This window comes from Saimiri boliviensis, chromosome 6, assembly GCF_048565385.1.
Source record: "Saimiri boliviensis isolate mSaiBol1 chromosome 6, mSaiBol1.pri, whole genome shotgun sequence".
Classification (NCBI taxonomy): domain Eukaryota; kingdom Metazoa; phylum Chordata; class Mammalia; order Primates; family Cebidae; genus Saimiri; species Saimiri boliviensis.
In genome coordinates this window covers 91,390,567-91,409,142 of record NC_133454.1, presented here as the reverse complement: position 1 = coordinate 91,409,142, position 18,576 = coordinate 91,390,567, and the positions used below count along the sequence as shown (strand labels likewise).

The following is an 18,576-nucleotide window of genomic DNA, read 5'->3' as shown; positions in this document are numbered from 1 at the left end:
CAAACTGGAATACAGACTCTCTCAACCCCACCTTGCCCTGGGTAATTCTTCGCATCCTTCAGATATCAGCTTGAAAGTCATTTTCTGCCCTGGGAAGCCTTCTCTCACTTATCTGGCTAGTTCAAATCATCTGATGTATCTCTACTTGATGGCACTTGTCAGGGTTTCAATTTTACATGAATATGTGTGCTTTTTGATTAATATCTTTTTATCCCTAAAAGTGATAAAATCTTTTTACCCTGAAAAGTGAACACAATGTCTGATTTCATTCTTTTAGTGTACTGACTGGCAAATGAAAGATGGCTTGATAAACATTTATTGAAAAATTGAATGAGCAAGCCAGCAAGGGAGCGAAGTTCATCTACTGTGGCTGCAAATGATAAGCCAAAATACATTGATAACTTGCCATGTACTGGCCCTGTGCAAAGAGCTATAACAAATATTTACGTGGCATTTCCTTTGTATTACATATTATAAGTAATCTAGCAATGATTTAAAGTGTACGTGAGGATATGCATAGGTTACATGCAAATATTATGCCATTTTATATAAATGACTTGAGCATCCTAGGATTTTGGTACCAGTGGGAGATCCTGAAACCAATTCCTTGCGGATACTGAGAGACAGTTGAACTCAAACACGTACATAATACACCCATACAACTTCTCCTTCTAGGTGATAATTCAAATCCTATGTCAGCAATTTTTAAAGTACTATCTGCCAACCCCTATCAAGATATAATTTATTTTACTTTTTGTATGTCTCAAATTTACATATTTTTTACTTTTATAATAATATTAAAACCATATTTGTCTTTTTCATTCTGTTGACATTTGCACCAACGATGCAAAAACAATGGGATTAAACTACTGTTGTCATCACATGAATCAAGGCCATAACACCAGACTATACTAGTAGTCACTATTATCTACCATCATGCACTGTCAGTACAAAAAAGAAACAAAAATCTAGTTTAACCTAAAAATGTCCTTGATAAACACTAAAGCTTATGAATTTTATAAAATCTTGACCCTGAACACACACATTTTTAATAATCTATAAAGAAACAAGAAGAATGCAGGAAGAGCTGATGCTGCATTCCAAAGTACCATGGTTGCCTCATGAAAAAGTACTTTACATTGCAAACTAAGGTAGCTAAATTTTTCATCAAACACCCATTTGGTTGAAAGTTTGACTGGAAAACATACAGGGTCATATAGACTTGACTATTTATCAGAAATTACCTTAAAAATTAATGACATGAATCTATCACTTCATTGAAAACACCTGACAGTATTTATTACCAATGATAAGACTTGAGCTGCAAATTAAATAATTTTTGTAAACTTGTGTCTGTCACTGTGACCTTAACACATCCCCAAGGCATTCCTGATTAGATCAGTGATGATGTTAGCATCACTTCAGTATTTTATAATGATACATGTCAACATTTGGAAGATATGTATAATTCAGTAGACAACTGTTTTCCAGATAAGCAATACATGATGTTAGAAAACTATGTATCAGTAAAAGATAAATTTAAAGTGCAAGACAGAACAATAGATTTAATGAAGCAGTGACAGAAAATTCATTTAAATGGTTTCAAATTCTACATTACATCTAACTGTAAAGAACCTATTATTTGTTTAATTTGGGGGGAAATCAGAGAAGAACATCCATATTGTATGAAAACTCTTTAAAATTATCCTCCCTTTTCAACTATACACCTGTGAGAGGCCAGATTTTCTTTATACACTTCAATCAGAATACAACACATCACAACAGAGTGAATGTAAATGCAGATATGAAGATATCTGCATTATATTTTAGCAGGCCGGAGATTAAAGATTTTTTTTTAAGGTAAAACAATGCACTCTTATCACTAAATTTATTTTGTTTTAGAAAATATACCAATTTTCATAAAAATATGTTATGATAAGATGAAATAGAAGATTCGTAGATGTGGGAAATTTGAGAAGATGCCATTTAATAAAATAGAAAAGTCTGTTAATGATGGGTGACTGATACAACAGAGGCTACAGAGCACTAACAATTATATTTCCTCCTCCTCCTTCTTTGCTAATAGAACCCTAATTATATGCTGTGTTAATGTACTGAAGCAAATAAAACATTTCCTAGCCTTTATCGCAAGAGTATGACACAAATTCAAAGCTCTCAACGATCATAAATGGGATGTCTATCTCATAATGTTTGTGCAAACCCTAAATAGATAATGCATGTACTTGGCATGCAGAAGGTAAATGAATGTTATTCTTGTTGATATTGTTATTATTCAATTCTAATATTAAGCTTCAAAACTGCTATAAATTCTTTGGTCTACATTTCAGAGTATCGGAATAAATTTGAAATAATTCCTTTCATATTCAGATCTTTGTGTTGCAGGATCTGCTCTTAAAATATTTTACTCTAAGCAAAACATGAAAACTAACCAACTATAGCTATACCACTTAACTTTCTGAGTGCAGGATTTCTCGTGTAAATGATAAGAATCTAAAGAGATATGATTTAAAAATATTAAACATCAGTTTTACCATCAATGAGTTTTACCCATGATTAATGCCTAAACATATAGCTCAAAACTCAGTTGATCCTGATCATCTCTCATTGGATATGTGAATGAAAAGATGACCCAATTAGCATGGCTTTATAACAAATAGATAAAGAATAGAATTCTAAGCAAGAGCTTTGTCTCAAGATATGATAGTTGACATTGATTTAGGGAGCCTTTTCAAGGACAAAAATCATCACTATTATCCCAAAGAATGATGCATCAAAGAAAATATAGTTACAATCACAGAACAAACAAGCGCAAACCTTAAGCTAGATTTAAAGAGTTTTACAATTCTATTTTTACAAAAAGAAAGTTGAAAAACTGCAAACACTAGCCCCTCTTTTTTTCTAATTATTTCTGCTCCATTTAACATAAAACAATTAGGAGAAAAAATATTTTCAAACTGCTATAAAATTTGATGCAATGCATTTATTTGAGAATGTGGAAAAGGGAAAATATGAATCCTCCAGATTACCTCGTATCATTACTATTTCTGCTTTCACACTTTAATCTTTAAAATTACAGCTTCCTTTCTCTAGAACTAACACCTGTTTTCTTCCCTTTCTAACTCTTGCTTATTTTTCACAGTATATCAGCCTAGACCTCCTCCCTTCAGGCCTTGCCTGAGTCCTCAACTGTGCCCTGGGTTGGCCTCCCACTTGCTCCATATCACTTTGAATGCAGCCATCTCTGGACACCTAGCCCAATTATACATCCCTCCACAAGACTGTAAGCACCAGAGAACCAACGGGGACACATTTTGTCAACTGCATCCTTTTCTGAAACCCTGGGACATTCAAGAGAATAGATGTATCTCCTCACACACCATGTGCCCTCTCACCCCTGCACTTAACTGCTTGCTAGCTCTCTCTCATGCATGCACACACACAATTAGATGTTCACACAGACCATAGACTCAGACACTTTCGTACTCCCTCACCGAGTATAAAGATGCTATAACTATGCATAATCACCAAACTTCTGTCAAAACAGAGGCCTGACTGAAGCCAACAACTCTGTCAGCTTATTGCTATTCCTTCAACTTCCTCTAAAATGAATGGATATGACTATACTCTTCCTGCAGGCTAGAATCCAGGCATATGAAAGATTTAGTACCAGTCACTATGGAGAATTACCAAATACGTGACATAAGCAAAGCCAGCTAAAAGACTGAGTCTTGAGTTTTCACTGAAAGCACATTACTAAGAATACACACTCCAGCAAATCCACAGCCCAAAAATAGCACTTGTATTTACCAACTGGTCTTCTCAGTTTACACTCTTACTAGCAGTATAAAATAAAATACCTGTAATCAAATATTAACATTACTAAAGGACAGGTGGCTTAGTTAAATACAATGCTTAACGTAGTTACAAAGATACAAACAACTTAACATTCAACTTTTAATGGCCTTTTCCAATGCTCAACTCTCAAACTGCCTTTGCGATACTAACTGTATCATAAGTCAGCTAAAGAATGAACATTTCTTGAGGCTGTGGTGAGGTATGACCACACCACTGCGCTCCAGCCTGGGCAACAGAGTAAGACCTTGTTAAGAAAATAAAAATAAATTTAAAAAAAAAATGTTAAATTCCAGACACATTGACATTTTACTGGCAGTGTTTATGTAACTAATTAAATGTTCTATTAACTTCTGCCATTAGAATTTCATTTTTAAAATTAGAAGATATTAGAAAATTAGCCAACTGGAGATCACTGATTTGCTTATGTGTTTATTATGGAAAAAATAGAGAAGATGTAATAAATCTTATAACTATCTATTATGCCTAAAAGACAAAATGTTACATTGTCTTTCTTATGGTAAATCTTACAAATTAACTCTCATATTCAGTCTTTAAAGGTGATTTAGAAAGCACATACAAAATTCAGGCTTACCTATATGGGCAAATGTAGTCTAAAAAGTCTGCTTATATTTTAAAATATAGAAACAGAAGTAGCTACTAATAATTGATGCTCTGGAACCTCAATTTTTCAGCCTTCTTCAGCCAACACATTTGTTTTCATAAGTTTCATTTAACTCCAAGAGAAAATATACCTGGAAGTAGAGTTCTAAAACGTCCATTGGAAAAAAAAAAAACAACACTCTCATAACAATGCACTTTTCATACACCCTAATGCTATGGTTTGAATATCCCTCCAAAACTCATGTTGGAATTTAACTGTCATTGTTGTCATTGTAATGGTATTAGGAGGTAGAGCCTTGAAGATGTGACTAAGTCATGAGGGCTCTATCCTCATGAAAAGATTCATGTCATTCTCATGGGATTGAGTTAGTTATATCAGAATCAGGTTCCTAATGAAAGAATAAGTTTGGACACATTTATCTCTTGGTCTCATGCGCTCCCTCGAGCTTCCAACATGTTAAGAAGCAGCACAAAGGTCCTTGTCAGATGTCAGTACCATGCTCTTGGACTTTCTAGCCTCCAGAACCAAAAGTCAAGTAAACTTATTTTCTTTATAAATTACCCAGGCTGTGGTATTCTGTTGTAGCAATATAAAAAATGGGTTAAGATACTAATAAGAACACAGGTCTCAATAATTGGCAGTAAAATTAAACCAGCAAAACAACTGACATGCTAAGAAACATCTAAAAATATACGAGTCATATGAGTGGCCTGAACTATGCTGCTCCTTAGGCCCTGCTCTCATCAATGCCACACTTCTCTGCTGCCTGGGTTTTGGATTTTTGAATATACCAAGATACGAAAATTTGAGCGGAATGCAGTAATTAGGCTCAGCCATCAAATGTAGGGTATTCCTTATCAATATCTTTTTCTCTCATCTCCTCCTTAATCAGAGGCACAACTTGGATCACAGGAGAAGAATAAATAGATTACAAAAGTCCTTTTTAAAAAATGGGCGAGTATGACTGGACATGGTGGCTCGCACCTGTAATCCCAGCACTTTGGGAGGCCAAGTCAGGCAGATCACCTGAGCTAAGGAATTCAAGACCAACTTGGGCAACAGAATGAAACTCATCTTCATTAAAACAAACAAACAAACAAACAAACAAACAAAGTAGCCTGTGGGGTAATGGTGTTGTAGCACCTATAGTCCCAGTTATTCCAGAGGCTGAGGTGGGAGTATAGCTTGAGCCTGGAAGTTGCAGGTTTCAGTAAGCAGAGATGATGCCCCTGCATTGCAGCCTGGGCAACAAAGCCAGACCCTGTTTCAAAAACAAATGGGGGCATGCTTCAAATGACACCATCAAGAACATGGAATAACAACACTCAGAAGAGGGAGGAAATATTTGCAAATCATATATCTAACAAGAGACTTGTATTCAGAATATACAAAGAATTCTTGCAACCCAATAATAGAAAAGACAAGTCAATTTTTAAATAGGCAAATGATCTGAACAAACATTCCTCCAGAAACATGAATGCCCAATAAGTATAAAAAAATACTTGCCACATTAATCACTAGGGAAATAACAATCACAGCCATACTGAGATACGACTTTACAACCACTAGGATGGTTGAAGAAGTTGATTTTTTTAAATAATGAAAAAGACAGACAATAACAAGTGTTAGTAAGCATGGAGCATGCACAGAAATTGGAACCCTTACACATTATTGATGGAAAGGTAAAATGTAGATGCCTGGAAAACAGTTCAGCAATTTCTTAAAATGTTCAACACAAAGCTACCACAAAATCCAGGAATTCCACTCCTAGATATATACCCAAGGAAAATAAAAGCATATATCCATATGAAAACTTACACATTAATGTTCATAGAAACATTATTAATATAAGCAATAAAAGTGGAAATAACACAAATCCTACCAACTGATGAATGGATAAGGTAGGCTATAGCTCCACAATCGAATAGTATTTGGCAATTAATAAGAATGATGCACTGATAAAAGCTACAATATGGATTAACCTCAAAAACAATAAAGAAGCCAGTTACAACAGACCACGCATTGTATGAATATATTTATATGAATAGTCTTGAATAGGCAAATCCAGAGAGATGATAAAGAGATTACTGGTGGGAAGTAGGGAGGATGGGAAGTGACTGCCTAAAAGGTTTCTATTTGGGGTGATGAAAGTGTTCTAAAATTAGATTCTGATGATAGTTACTCTGTAAGTACACTAAGGAACATCGAAATTTACACATCAAATAGGCGAATTTTATAGTATATAGCTTATATCTCAATGAAGCTGTTTTAAAAAGGGAACGAGGAGGATGCAACAACACACGGTATTTCTCCATGCCTTTGAAAACTGAAGAGTAATGATCGGATCTTTTGTCACTTTGTAAAGCTGTTTCCATGTCTAGATCCAACACTAAACAAGGCATGAAAATAATGTATCATTGGAGAAACTGGGGTCCTGGAGACAGCAGCAAAATAGTATGCGCATTTTAAGAAAAATACTTGTATTAAAATAGGCCCAAGGAATACATGCGGTGTAAAGGCTTTGGCAAACAATGGATAAATATTTGTCAAGGGAATTAAAGGGCTTAACGAAAGCTGTGTAAAAGCAGCAGCAGCAGCTTTTCCAAGTGCCTGTGACTCTCAAGATCTCAAACTGATAGACCTTAGGATCTGCTACTCCTGTAATTAACAAGCATCTCAAAGCATAATTAGTAATGAGCAGAGAGAGTGAGGTAATAAGACTCAAGGACCAGCTCCTTACACGTGGGACAGCTGTCTGGCACTCTACACTGCTGCTGTGTTTAGGAGAGCCTTCGTTTCCAGTGGCTGGGTTCGGAGGCCCAAGCACCGCAGCGCTAGCTTCGCACCCCTGAATTACTCTGCAGCTCCCTGGCCTGCAGGGGAGCCAGGAGGGTGCTCCCGAACCATGGGGGTCAAAGGTCGCAGGTCACTGGCGCGCAAGAGCAGCAGAGAAACCTGTGGGGCGCCGAAACCCACCCCACTCACCCCGAGCGGGGTCCTCTCTGCCCCGCAGTCCGGGTCTCGCGCTGGGCACGCCACGCAGCGAACATCCCTAGGACTCGGGCTGCGGGGCCGCCAACGTCCCCCTGGGGCCCCCGCGCCGCGAGTGGCGGGGTGCAGGCAGGCAGCCCGGCTCTCCCTTGACGCCTTTTGGCGCGGTCCTACCTTTCTCCGCCAACACTTCGAGGAGATCCGGGTCGCCCATCTTCGCCAGCTCGTTAATGGCAGTGCTGCCCGGGAGGCAGCAGGGGAGGAACCGCTGAGACGCGCGTGGAGATGTGGGGTAGATGCTGAATCTGACTGTGGGCCGCCGGAGTTGAGGCAGCGGGACTTCTAAGCGGCCGGTCTTCCTTCTGCAGGCCTCCTTCTCCTCCTCCTCGGCCTCCACTGTCCCTAGACGCCTCAGACAGCGGGGCTTCTTCTCCAGGGGGTACCTCCCCTCGACCCGGTCCTCCCGGACCTGCCCCGCGCGCTTGGCCCTGCGCTTCACCACCCTCTCCCGGTAGCGCTCCTGAGCGCCCTCCCAGTACTTCTCCAGGCGCCTGTCCCTGCGCCTGCCCGGCAGCCAGGCTCGCAGCCGCGGCTCCTCCCGGCGCTCGCCAGGGTCCTTTCCACGCCTGCCCTCCGGCAGCTTTCCTTTCCGCGGCTCTCCCTCCCGGTTTCCCCGCCTCTTTCCCCGCCTCCAGACCGCAGGAGCAGCCGGCGCCCCACCCTCGGAGGCCGCCATCTCCCCGCCCCCCGGCCCGGCTGGCTCGACGCCGGCCTCCTCCTCTCCGCCCCAGCCGTCCGCAGGTCGGCGCTCGGCCGCCTCCCCACCCTCCTCCCGGCCCGCCGCCTCTCGCAGCTCCTCGGGACAGGCCGCCTCCCGTCCCTGCCCTGGACCCGCGGCCTCCGGTCTCTCCTCGGGACCCGCCGACCCCCGGCCCTGTTGGCCGGCCTGCTCCATTCTCAACAGGCTTCGCACGGCCCTCTCCACCAGGTCCACCCACGACCAGAAAGCCTGGTTCCCCAGGGCCGCCGCCTCCCTCCAGTCGGAGTCCTCCACCGATCCCCACAGGGGGTCCTGATGCTCCCTCCGCCAGTTAGCCCGGTCCTCAGCGATCCGCTTGGCCCTCGGCCCACCCTGCGCGCCACTCGGAGAGAACCCCCTCCCAGTTGGGGAGTTACTTTCTGTCGCGTGGGGGAAAAGTCCCTCTCCCTTAAAGGAGCCCCTCCCTATGTAAGGCCGGCGCATAGCTGGAGTCTCAAGGTTCCAGCAGCCCCTTCCCCATAGCGTCTGCAGCGGGGGTATTAACTTTTCTCCTGGCCCCGCCTGCTTCCTGGGCGCCCAGCAGGATCTCTGCTCTCTGCAGCTGGGGTAAGGTCATCCATTGTGGGCTGTGCTCCAAAATCAACCTCTACCCCTTAAGAGTTGGATAGTGTGGGGCAAGTTTCTCTAAGTTTCAGTTTCCACATATTTAAAGGAGAATGATAATAGTACCCACCTCCTAGGGTGTTGTGAGAAATACGATGCAAAGTCCTTACACAGAGTGTGTTAACATTTAGCTGCCATTAAAGTTAACTCATATTATAGTCCATCTAGAGTGATGTCTCTCAGCATCCCAGCTGAACGGTATTGCATGAGACCAGAAGTTCGAACTAGCCTAGGCAACATAGAGAGACCCCTGTCTCTCCAAAAAAAAAAAAAAAAAAAAAAAAAAAAAAAAAATCGGAAAATTAGCCGGGCATGGTGGCAGGTATCTGTGGTCCCAGCCTGTGGTCCCAGGCTGAAGTGGGAGTATTGCTTGAGCCCAGAAGGTTGAGGCTACAGAGAGCCAAAACCATGCCACTGCACTCCAGACTGAGTGACCAAGAGCAAGAGCAAGACACTGTCTGAAAAAGAAGAAGAAAGAAGAAAGAAGAAAGAAGAAGAGGAAGAGGAAAAAGAAGGTGAAGGAGAAGACGAAGAAAAGAGCAGGGGAGGGGGAGGAGAAGGAGGAGGAGGAGGAAATAAAGAAAAAGAGAAAAAAGAAAAGAAAAGTAAACCAAGTTACACTGATCACTACTCCATTTCAAAGGGTTGCTGTTTCCCCCCTCCATTTCCTGCCCACCCCAACCAGAACTTTAACCTCAAGCAGAATGGGTCTTCCCACTCTCACAAGCCCCTCTGCATTGTTTCTATGTTTTTGAGACCTGATCACCTGCCAAATACACAATAATTGAGAAACTAGATTCACTGTTTAATGGGGAAAAAATAAGAATGATGATTAACTAAAGGTGAGGTAGAAGTCTCAGCTGAGAGTCTTGAGTGCTGAGAAGGGAGTGGCTGTATTAGGCTGTTCTCACGCTGCTAATGAAGACATACCTGAGACTGGGTAATTTATAAAAGGAAGAGTTTTAATGGACTCACAGTTCCACGTGGCTGGGGAAGCCTCACAATCATGGCAGAAGGCAAGGGAAAAGCAAAGGCACGTCTTACATGGGTGGCATGTAAGAGCTTGTGCAGGGTAACTGCCATTTATAAAACCATAGGAACTCCTGAGACTTATTCACTACCACCTGAAGAGTATGGGGGAAACCATCCCCATTATTATCTCCACCTGACCCTGCCTTTGACACATGGAGATTATTACAATTCAGGGTAAGATTTGGGTAGGGAACACAGCCAAACCATATCAGTGACTCTGAGTTTAGGACAAAGATGGGGTGATTTGAAAGTTAGGATAAGGGGACCAAAGAAGTCTTGACCTTTCTTCATTTTTCTGCTACTGCATTCCCCTCCCTCCCACCATTCTATTGATGTTTCAGAATTGATAATCACCTTTTGCAGATGAGGAAGCAGGCCTAGAGAGAAGTGTTTTGGTAAAGGTTATAGTTAACCACAAAACTGGAAATCAGTTTTACTCCTATGCTTTACTTTCCTGCTTATATGTCTAGGAATACGTGAGCTCATGTGATTTGAGACTATGTGTAGGCAATTTCTTACTTGATGTAATTTGGAATTGTGTTTGAAAGGTGAGTATACATAAGCATAGACTTACACATGAAATCATAATAAATGACTAATTGTGATAGAAATGTTTGGTTATCATCTCTTGATTATTAATCCTTGTTTGGAGTTATAAGAAAATTTCTACAATATGAATGTTTTCTAATATTTTTCCTGTATATCAGGTATTCTTCTAGGTGCTGTGGACATTGTGAGTTAAGAGCTGGGTAGAATCTTGCTTTATATAAAGTTAAAATAAAGAAAATAAAATTATTTTTCCATTATTTTACATAATTCTGTTTCATGTTTTTTATTTAAGCTCTGCATTTGAAATGATGTATATGAGAAGACATTATATGTTGATGATTTTGCACCAAATTAAATGTAATATTTTGATGCTGAATTTGCTTAGATTTTTATCAATATCCTTTAAACTTTGTTAAAAAAAAAGTTGAAAAACAGCTGTATCCTTTTAATAAAGGTCTGGGTTGTGTCCACAACTCTTTAGGTTTTGAAAATTATTATCTGTATTCATATCATTGACATATTTTATATTGCTTATTCATTTGTAATTTTAGGATATGCTCATCTTCTCCTCCATCACTATACTATACCTCATTAGATACAGTCATTAACTATACATTTCCAGAATTACATTCTGAATAATTTATACATGTTCCTTTAATGTAATTGAACATGTAGTTAGGTATTAAATCCGGCCCAGAGATTGTCTTATTTTAACCCTCCAAATGATTTCAGCCTTTGTTTAAATTATTATAAGCATCTAGTAATACTTTTTCTTATTTGTCTTTTATATTTTAGTAGTATTGCAAAGTTTTAAAATTATTACATAAACATAGCTATAAAGATATAAATGGTGGTATTTTGGAAACTAAACAGTACTTGTATGCCTGCTGATAGTAAAAGTGAGAATTCCCTGCAGGAAAGGAGTCTTAGAGATGTAAGCATACAGCACGTGAAAAAAAGCCTGAGCTGTATGAAAGTTAAATGTTTACTCTTGAGCAACCTCTGCACGTGAAGTTTTTGTTATTCTAGTAACCCGATTGAATCACTGAACTTAACCCAGATTAAAGAGCATAAGTGTACAAGCTAGACTCTGAAGACCAGAAAAGGCCTTAGGAAGCCACCTAATGAATACATTTTCCTTCTGGTATTTAAAGCAAGGATATGGCACCTCCAGTCTGTGATCTGCACTGGTTTGCTTTCTTTTGATTTCTTCAGATATCAAAGCTTTGACTCCTCGTTTCCTCCTTTTGGACTTCTTATCATGCAGTGGTTTTCTTAACACCTAAAAATTTCATTTATTCCATGTATTTTGAACATCTCTGCAGTTTACATGAAATGACCTACTCTAATACAGGTGTCCCCAAATTACAGCCCGCGGGCCATTTATCCGGCCCCCCACCGCACTTCAGGAAGGGGCACCTCTTTCATTGGTGGTCAGTGAGAGGAGCACAGTCTGTGGCGGCCCTCCAATGGTCTGAGGGACAGTGAACTGGCCCCCTGTGTAAAAAGTTTGGGGACGCCTGCTCTAATACATGGAGCATTGTGCAGGAGTGAAAAGACACATATTAAATTCCAGTCCTTACCCCTTGAAAAGATAGGTAGCACAATGATCATGGACAGATGACTTGGCTTCTTTGATTCCCCAGCTCCCTTCTCTGGATATGAAGTTTCTTAAATTGTTCCAGCCATCTCCCAGGTTGTTGTAAAAGTCAAATAAATCCTATGCACGAAAGGACTTTGGAAACAATTAAAATGTACCAAACATGAAAAACTTTTATTGACTGGCAGAGGTAAAATTAAAGTAATAGATTTACTAGAAGGTAGGAATACTATTTAAGGGTGATGTTCCCCCCCACCCCCCACCAAAATACTGCTTCCACAATTTCTCCAGAATTTGCAGTTACTTTCTGACTCCACACATTCACTACCCACTCCCTGGTTTCAGAGGAGAGTCCAAATCTCTTTGTTTGCCAGATTGATCACTTTGAATCCTGACTTTTTTAGGCCCCAAACCTTATAAGCCCCAGTCCTCTTTATTAGCTTGTTCATCTCTGCCTACCATCTTTCACTCTTCTCAGAAAAAGCCCACTTTACAGGCTGATACCTGGAACCCTAGTGGTCATCAGAAAATTGGGTTTAATACTTAGTACTCACATTCATCCTTGGTATTTCCCATTCTCAATGCCTGGCATGGCATATCCCCTCTGTCTCATAACCAGAAATATGCAGGATCATGAAGAACTGTTTCAGCAATAGATACGGAGCAAGGAAGCATTATTCTCTTCTATGCCTGCATGAACAGCAACTGAGGTTACAAATAACCTGTTTTCAATCTTTCAATGGCTTTCTATCACAGACTATTTTGTGGACTTAGGGAAAAAATCAAAACACATTGCTTGTCTATAGGATTGCAAAAGCTCTATTTACATGATATGGGCTAAGTAAGTCTTCATGATTATTTCCCACCTGTCTCTCCCTCCCCCACTACACAGAAGCCATGGTGTCTTACTGCTGTTCTTCAAACATAACAAGCACTTTCTCATTGCAGGGCTTTTGCATTGGCTATTTCCCCGGCTCCTCCTAAAGATCTTCTCACAGATATTTGATGGTTAACTCTTAAACATTTTTCAGTTTTCCATTCAAATGTCACTTCCTTGGGAAGAACTTTGCTGACTACCCTAAGGCAATTATCTAATATCACTGTCTGCTTACTCTGTGTTGTTTATCTTCACAGCAGTCATCACTTTCTGGATTTTCATATGTATTTGTTTATGCATATTTGTTAGCATATAAACTCCATGAAGGCTGATGTTTTGTCAGTTCTCTTTATTATTGTATCTGTGGTACCTAGGTTGGTGCCTGAAACAGAAAGTTTCTATATAAATGTATGTTAAATGAAGGGTTTGACCAAGGTGTATTATCAAATTTCCTGTTGTCTGAGACTGGCTAGTAGCTGACTTCTCTGTTGCCCTTCGCTTTCAAGCAGTTGATAAAGTCATTGTGTTATACATACTGAGTGATTAAGTACCGTTCTGAGAACTAATTTTCTAGTTCCAAAGAAACTATAAAATTGATCTGAAGAAACTATTGGAGTCAGCAGTAATTCAGGAATTCATTTCACCATCTGAACACTAACTTCTTTACTTTCCTCTGAAGATAGGGGCTAGACCTTTGGCAAACAATTGCAGCAAATGACAGGAAGTGGCAAGTTAAGACCCATCTTGCCTTAGCACTGCTATATTCCTATCGTCATCAGTGTTTCACAGTGTAATCACATCCTCTTGTTTAAGTGCCGTATGCTTAGGACTGTTATTTTTCTTTGGCATATGCATAAACAGGGAACAAAATTGAACTCAAATGCTGTATATTGGCTACCTCAAATATTACAGTAAGAATATGGACTTTGAGGTTTGAATGGACAAATCTACAATTTTCCTTTAATCTTGTACAAACTTTTCCATCAAAAAGTCACACACACTGGCTCTACATTTTCTTTGCCATCAAATCCTGTTTTGAACACTATCACGTCACTGACGAAAACTGTTCCCTCAAAGTTCATTCTTCACTGACCTGTATCAGTTGTTAAATCTAATGCATCTTTCCAAATTTTACACAACAGTTTTCAAGAGACATTCTGAGTCTCTTCCCATAACTGACTCCCACTTTACAGGCAGTACAATATAGAAGAAAATGCATGGACAATAAAATCATACTATCTGGTTCAAGCAAATCTGTTCCAGTTTTGAATGTCCACTCGACCACCAAGTAGCTGTACAACTTTGAGCTAGTGGGTTCACAAACCTGTAAGCTTCACTTTCCTAATCTGTATAATGTAAGCAATCATATCCACCAAATGTTGTGGTTATTAAAACTAAATATTAATATCCTCTTTGGCATATGATAGACATTAAATGAATGTAAGTTTTCATCTTTCTTTTGTATCCTCTATCACTTTCTTGGCTCTTTTGTCTTCTTTCAACAAAGTTTCTCCTATTATTTTCATTTATTCCATTAACTATCACTTTCTGAAGGGCTCATTGAAATATTTAGCTCCACACTTCTCATTGAAAATTTCTTAATATCATACAAAATTTGTAAGTCACTGATATTTTCTTACATTACCCTAATTTGGATGAATCTATGGCTACATTAATTTTCCCTTAAACTAGTTCAACTACCCAACTCTTCTACTTCTTTCAAAATCACCAGGATTATCTCCAGTTAGTATTTAATAATTATATAGCTACTAATATTTGAATACCTTCTGTGTCCATTAATAAGCTTTGCATATGCTACTGCATAAAATCTCAAGACGATATGTATGAAACAGGTGCTTATCAGACATCTCTTGTATTTGCTGTGTATCTTGGCTCATTCTTTTTTTTTAAACAACCAGTTTTATTGAAGTGCAATTTATACTTGTTTTAGTCCTCTTTGTGCACTATAACAGAATACTCAAGACTAGGTAACTTACAAAGAAAAGAGGTTTATTTGACTTATGATTCTGGCAGCTGGAAGGTTCAAGATTGGGCAGCTGTATCTGGTGATGCCCTCAGGCTGTTTTAACTCATGGTAGAAAGTGCAAGAACAGATGTGTGCAAAGAGATTGCATGACAAGAAAGAAATCAACAAAGAGAAAAGCTGAGGAAGCCAGACTGTCTTTAACAACCTGCTCTCAGGAGGACTAATCCATTCCTGTGAGAAAAATAACTCATCACCTTAGGAGGGCATTAATCTATTCATGAGAGATCTGCCTCCATAACCCTGTGAGAAAAATAACTCATCGCTTAGGAGGGCATTAATCTATTCATGAGTGATCTGCCTCCATAACCCAAACACTTCCCACTAGGCTCCACTCCCAACACTGTGAAATTGGGGATCAGATTTCAACATGAGTTTTGGCGGAGACAAACTACATTCAAACCATAACAACATTGGTAATTATATTTGTATTAATAATTAAATTGCCAGTTATAAGCATGCAGTTAGAGAAATTTTCTAACATGTACAGTATATACTTATGTAACCATCACACATTCATTATATAGAACATTTTCAAAAACCACCCCATTCACCTTTGCAGTCAATCACTTCATTCTATCCACTGGCCCCTGGCATCCACTGATATTCTTACTATCATTGTAGATTCCTGGCTTACCTTTTTACTCTAGTCTTTATGGCAAATAACTGCGAACACATAATTTAAGAGGACCTTGCCTTAGCTCTGTTGTATATCTTGTGCGTTCTGTCCTGGGGCCTCCCTAACACCATAATGTGGGTGGCCTATTCATGTCCCACACTGACATATGTGTAAAACTAAGTAGGAGGAAGTTAGGGCAACACAGAGAAACTCTGAACAATAGGTAATGATGAATAAATATTTCCCTTTTCCATTCTTTCAAGGCACAATTTCAAGATGCACTGTGCATCACTCTTTAGGTGTTCTGCAGAGACCAACCCTTATTTGCCTACAGTGGTAGCCAGCTCAATAGCATGTTCTCTGATTGGCACTCTCTTCTCATGTTTGAGTCTTCCAAGCCCCCTATTTCTCTTACTAGGATTTTCCAAAATAATTTTCCTGTACGTGAGTCTTATTTCAGGCCCTGCTATTAGGGGAAATCCACAATAAAACAGCATTACTACATTACCCCTTAAATAATGTATTAAGGAAACTGAGGCTAAAAGAGGTTAAATAAACGTCTAAAATTGCATCACTATTAAAACACAGAGTAACAGCTTAGATTCAGGGTAGCCCAGCTACACAGTTCATGTACTTAATCGCCACATTGCTTTTCAAGGCAGGAACAAGTCGGCTTTGATTTTGTCCAATATTTTAATCAATTGTATCACCAGTTTTTGTTGTCATTTCTTCTTTTAAATTGTCTTTCTCACCAATTATTGGAAATGACTTCATCTAGCTCGAAGCCAAAGTGGGCAATTTTGGGGAAACTTCCAAAATTCATTGCTGCTTCTCCTTTCCTACTGCTGTCACTTTACCACCACCGTCTTTGATTCCTACCATAGCCATCAGTTGATTTTTATTTCTTCCAACCAGACAGTATTGTTTAGTGGAAAGTGTGTTGGCTTGCTGGAATTGATTTCAAATCCTAGCTCTCTCATTTTTTAACTTGTATAATATAGGGTCTTTTAGCCTCCCTGAGCTTCGGTGTTCTTATCTGTAAACTAGAGAAAATAACTTATCATTTTTGGTGGATTAAATGTAATAACTCTTGTCTTCATTTGCTCAAATAGGAAACCATGGGATCCCACTTTTATTTTATTGTATTGTTATTTTTGTTGTTATGATCATTTTAAGCAGTAGAGATTTTGAGAAGGTGGAAACTTTGTTGTTAAATATAGATTTATTCCTTTAATTTTCATGAAAAGATTTATTTTTATTATTCTATAATACTTCTAGTAATGTATAGCATAAACCCAAGATTTCTGAATTTTAAAATGAGGTACATGATACATAAGAATGCCAGTACAAATATTGCTTGAAACAATGAAAGGACTCTTAAGAGCCAATGGACTTACATATTGATTAAAGTACTCCATTAAGCAGTATTCAGATGATTATTTGTGCTGTGGCAATGAAATGAAAGCTTCTGAGAAATAGGATGTTCCCATTAAAAGATGATTTAATGCTTGGATTCAATATGCTGTTGACCAATTCACATTCCCTGAAATAAATCCACCACTAAAATTCTAAAAGGGTCCTTAAAACAGGTTAAATAGAAAAGCAAACCAAATTTGATTGAAATACAGGAACATCAAGTTAGGGAAAGTATACTATTTATGCACACTAAAATCAGCCAGACCTTTATAAAATAGGTTTGAGAAAACATAGTCTACTTTCAAAGTACCTAACTCATATGCAGTTTCAACCATAAGTACAAAGAGAGTGAAATTAAAGAGTTCTATTGACTTACTCAGTGGTTACATCTGGGTTTTATCCTGTGAATTAAATCATCTTTTGTGTTCTCCACCCAGTGGCTACATGATTTTCACCAGAAGCATAAGCAGCATCAAGATCATATTTGACATCCCCCAAATGACCAGCATGCCTGTAACAGAGCCTGCTGTGGTTTGTAATGTTATGTTTTAAGGAGAAGGTTGTTAATCACATTTTTTATTTAGCTTCCCCAGGCTAGAAATGCTTTTTTTAAAAACAAAACAAAACAAAAAAAACAAGTAGTCTCTCCCAGAGAGAATGAACCCACCCTACTTAATTACATATTTGCTTTCCATTGAAGGGATGGTTCTAATCTGGGATTGCCAGAAAAGTCATCTACAAAGATAAAGAAGAGGGAGTCTGTAAATTAAATACAGGCTGCTTCTAAAGTTAGCTGGCCACCTCGCATTTCACTGAAGTCAAGGAAGGTCTGCAGATGGACGGAAAGGCAAGGTCAAATGACGGGACTTATGTAGATGGGGTGTTTAGTCAGAAGAGAAAAGAACTGATGGGCACTCTGAAAATACATTACATCTATGATTACTTAATTATTTGTTTTCTATTATTTCTGCCACTACTCTATGACGACGAGAACCACGTCTCTCTACTTATCATTGCATCCACGAGAGACAGCACAGGGCATGACACATGGATACCCAATAATTGATGACCAGTTGAATTTCTCCTTCATTGTTGTGCTCTCTGATAATTTCTTGCATGGTTATCATATCTACTCAACTAGACTGTAATCATGTGAGAAGAGAAATCATATCTTACATTCCTCTAAAATCCTTTCTAATTGTCTTCTGTTCAAATCAGTGTTGATATACGCAGAATTTTAGGCTGTGAATTAGGAAAAAAAATGTAAAGGAAAAGATGGAGAAAGAAGAGTATTAGTAAAGAATTGTGATGATTTTCCCACAGTGTATTTCAAAATATACACTGAATTATATGGAATTGCCAAATGTGACTATTTTGGCATATTTCATCCCAATTTCATGTGATTCCATCTAACTACTGAGGAAATCAAATCAAATCGAATAAAAACACATAGCAATTAGGGTGGGCAAACTGGAGTTTAAACCATAACTTTGCCACTTACTAGCTTTAGAATCCTGAATAAGCTTC

General features: G+C 39.0%; 1 protein-coding gene across 4 annotated transcripts in view; it reads right to left on the bottom strand.

Annotated features, from left to right (window-relative positions):
• The window catches only part of ANO5 (anoctamin 5), a 95,520-nt gene extending 87,344 nt beyond the window's left edge, over window positions 1–8,176 (bottom strand). For 3 of the 4 annotated variants that reach the window (XM_074401241.1, XM_010329705.3, XM_074401242.1), the window contains exon 1: window positions 7,664–8,175. In XM_074401241.1, coding sequence (XP_074257342.1) covers window positions 7,664–7,703 — 40 coding nt within the window. In that variant the 5' untranslated portion in view covers window positions 7,704–8,175. Of the gene's footprint in view, window positions 1–7,663 lie in introns of all 4 variants that reach the window. The other variant, XM_003919922.4, reaches the window with a different exon arrangement.
• Window positions 8,177–18,576: the final 10,400 nt, after the last annotated feature.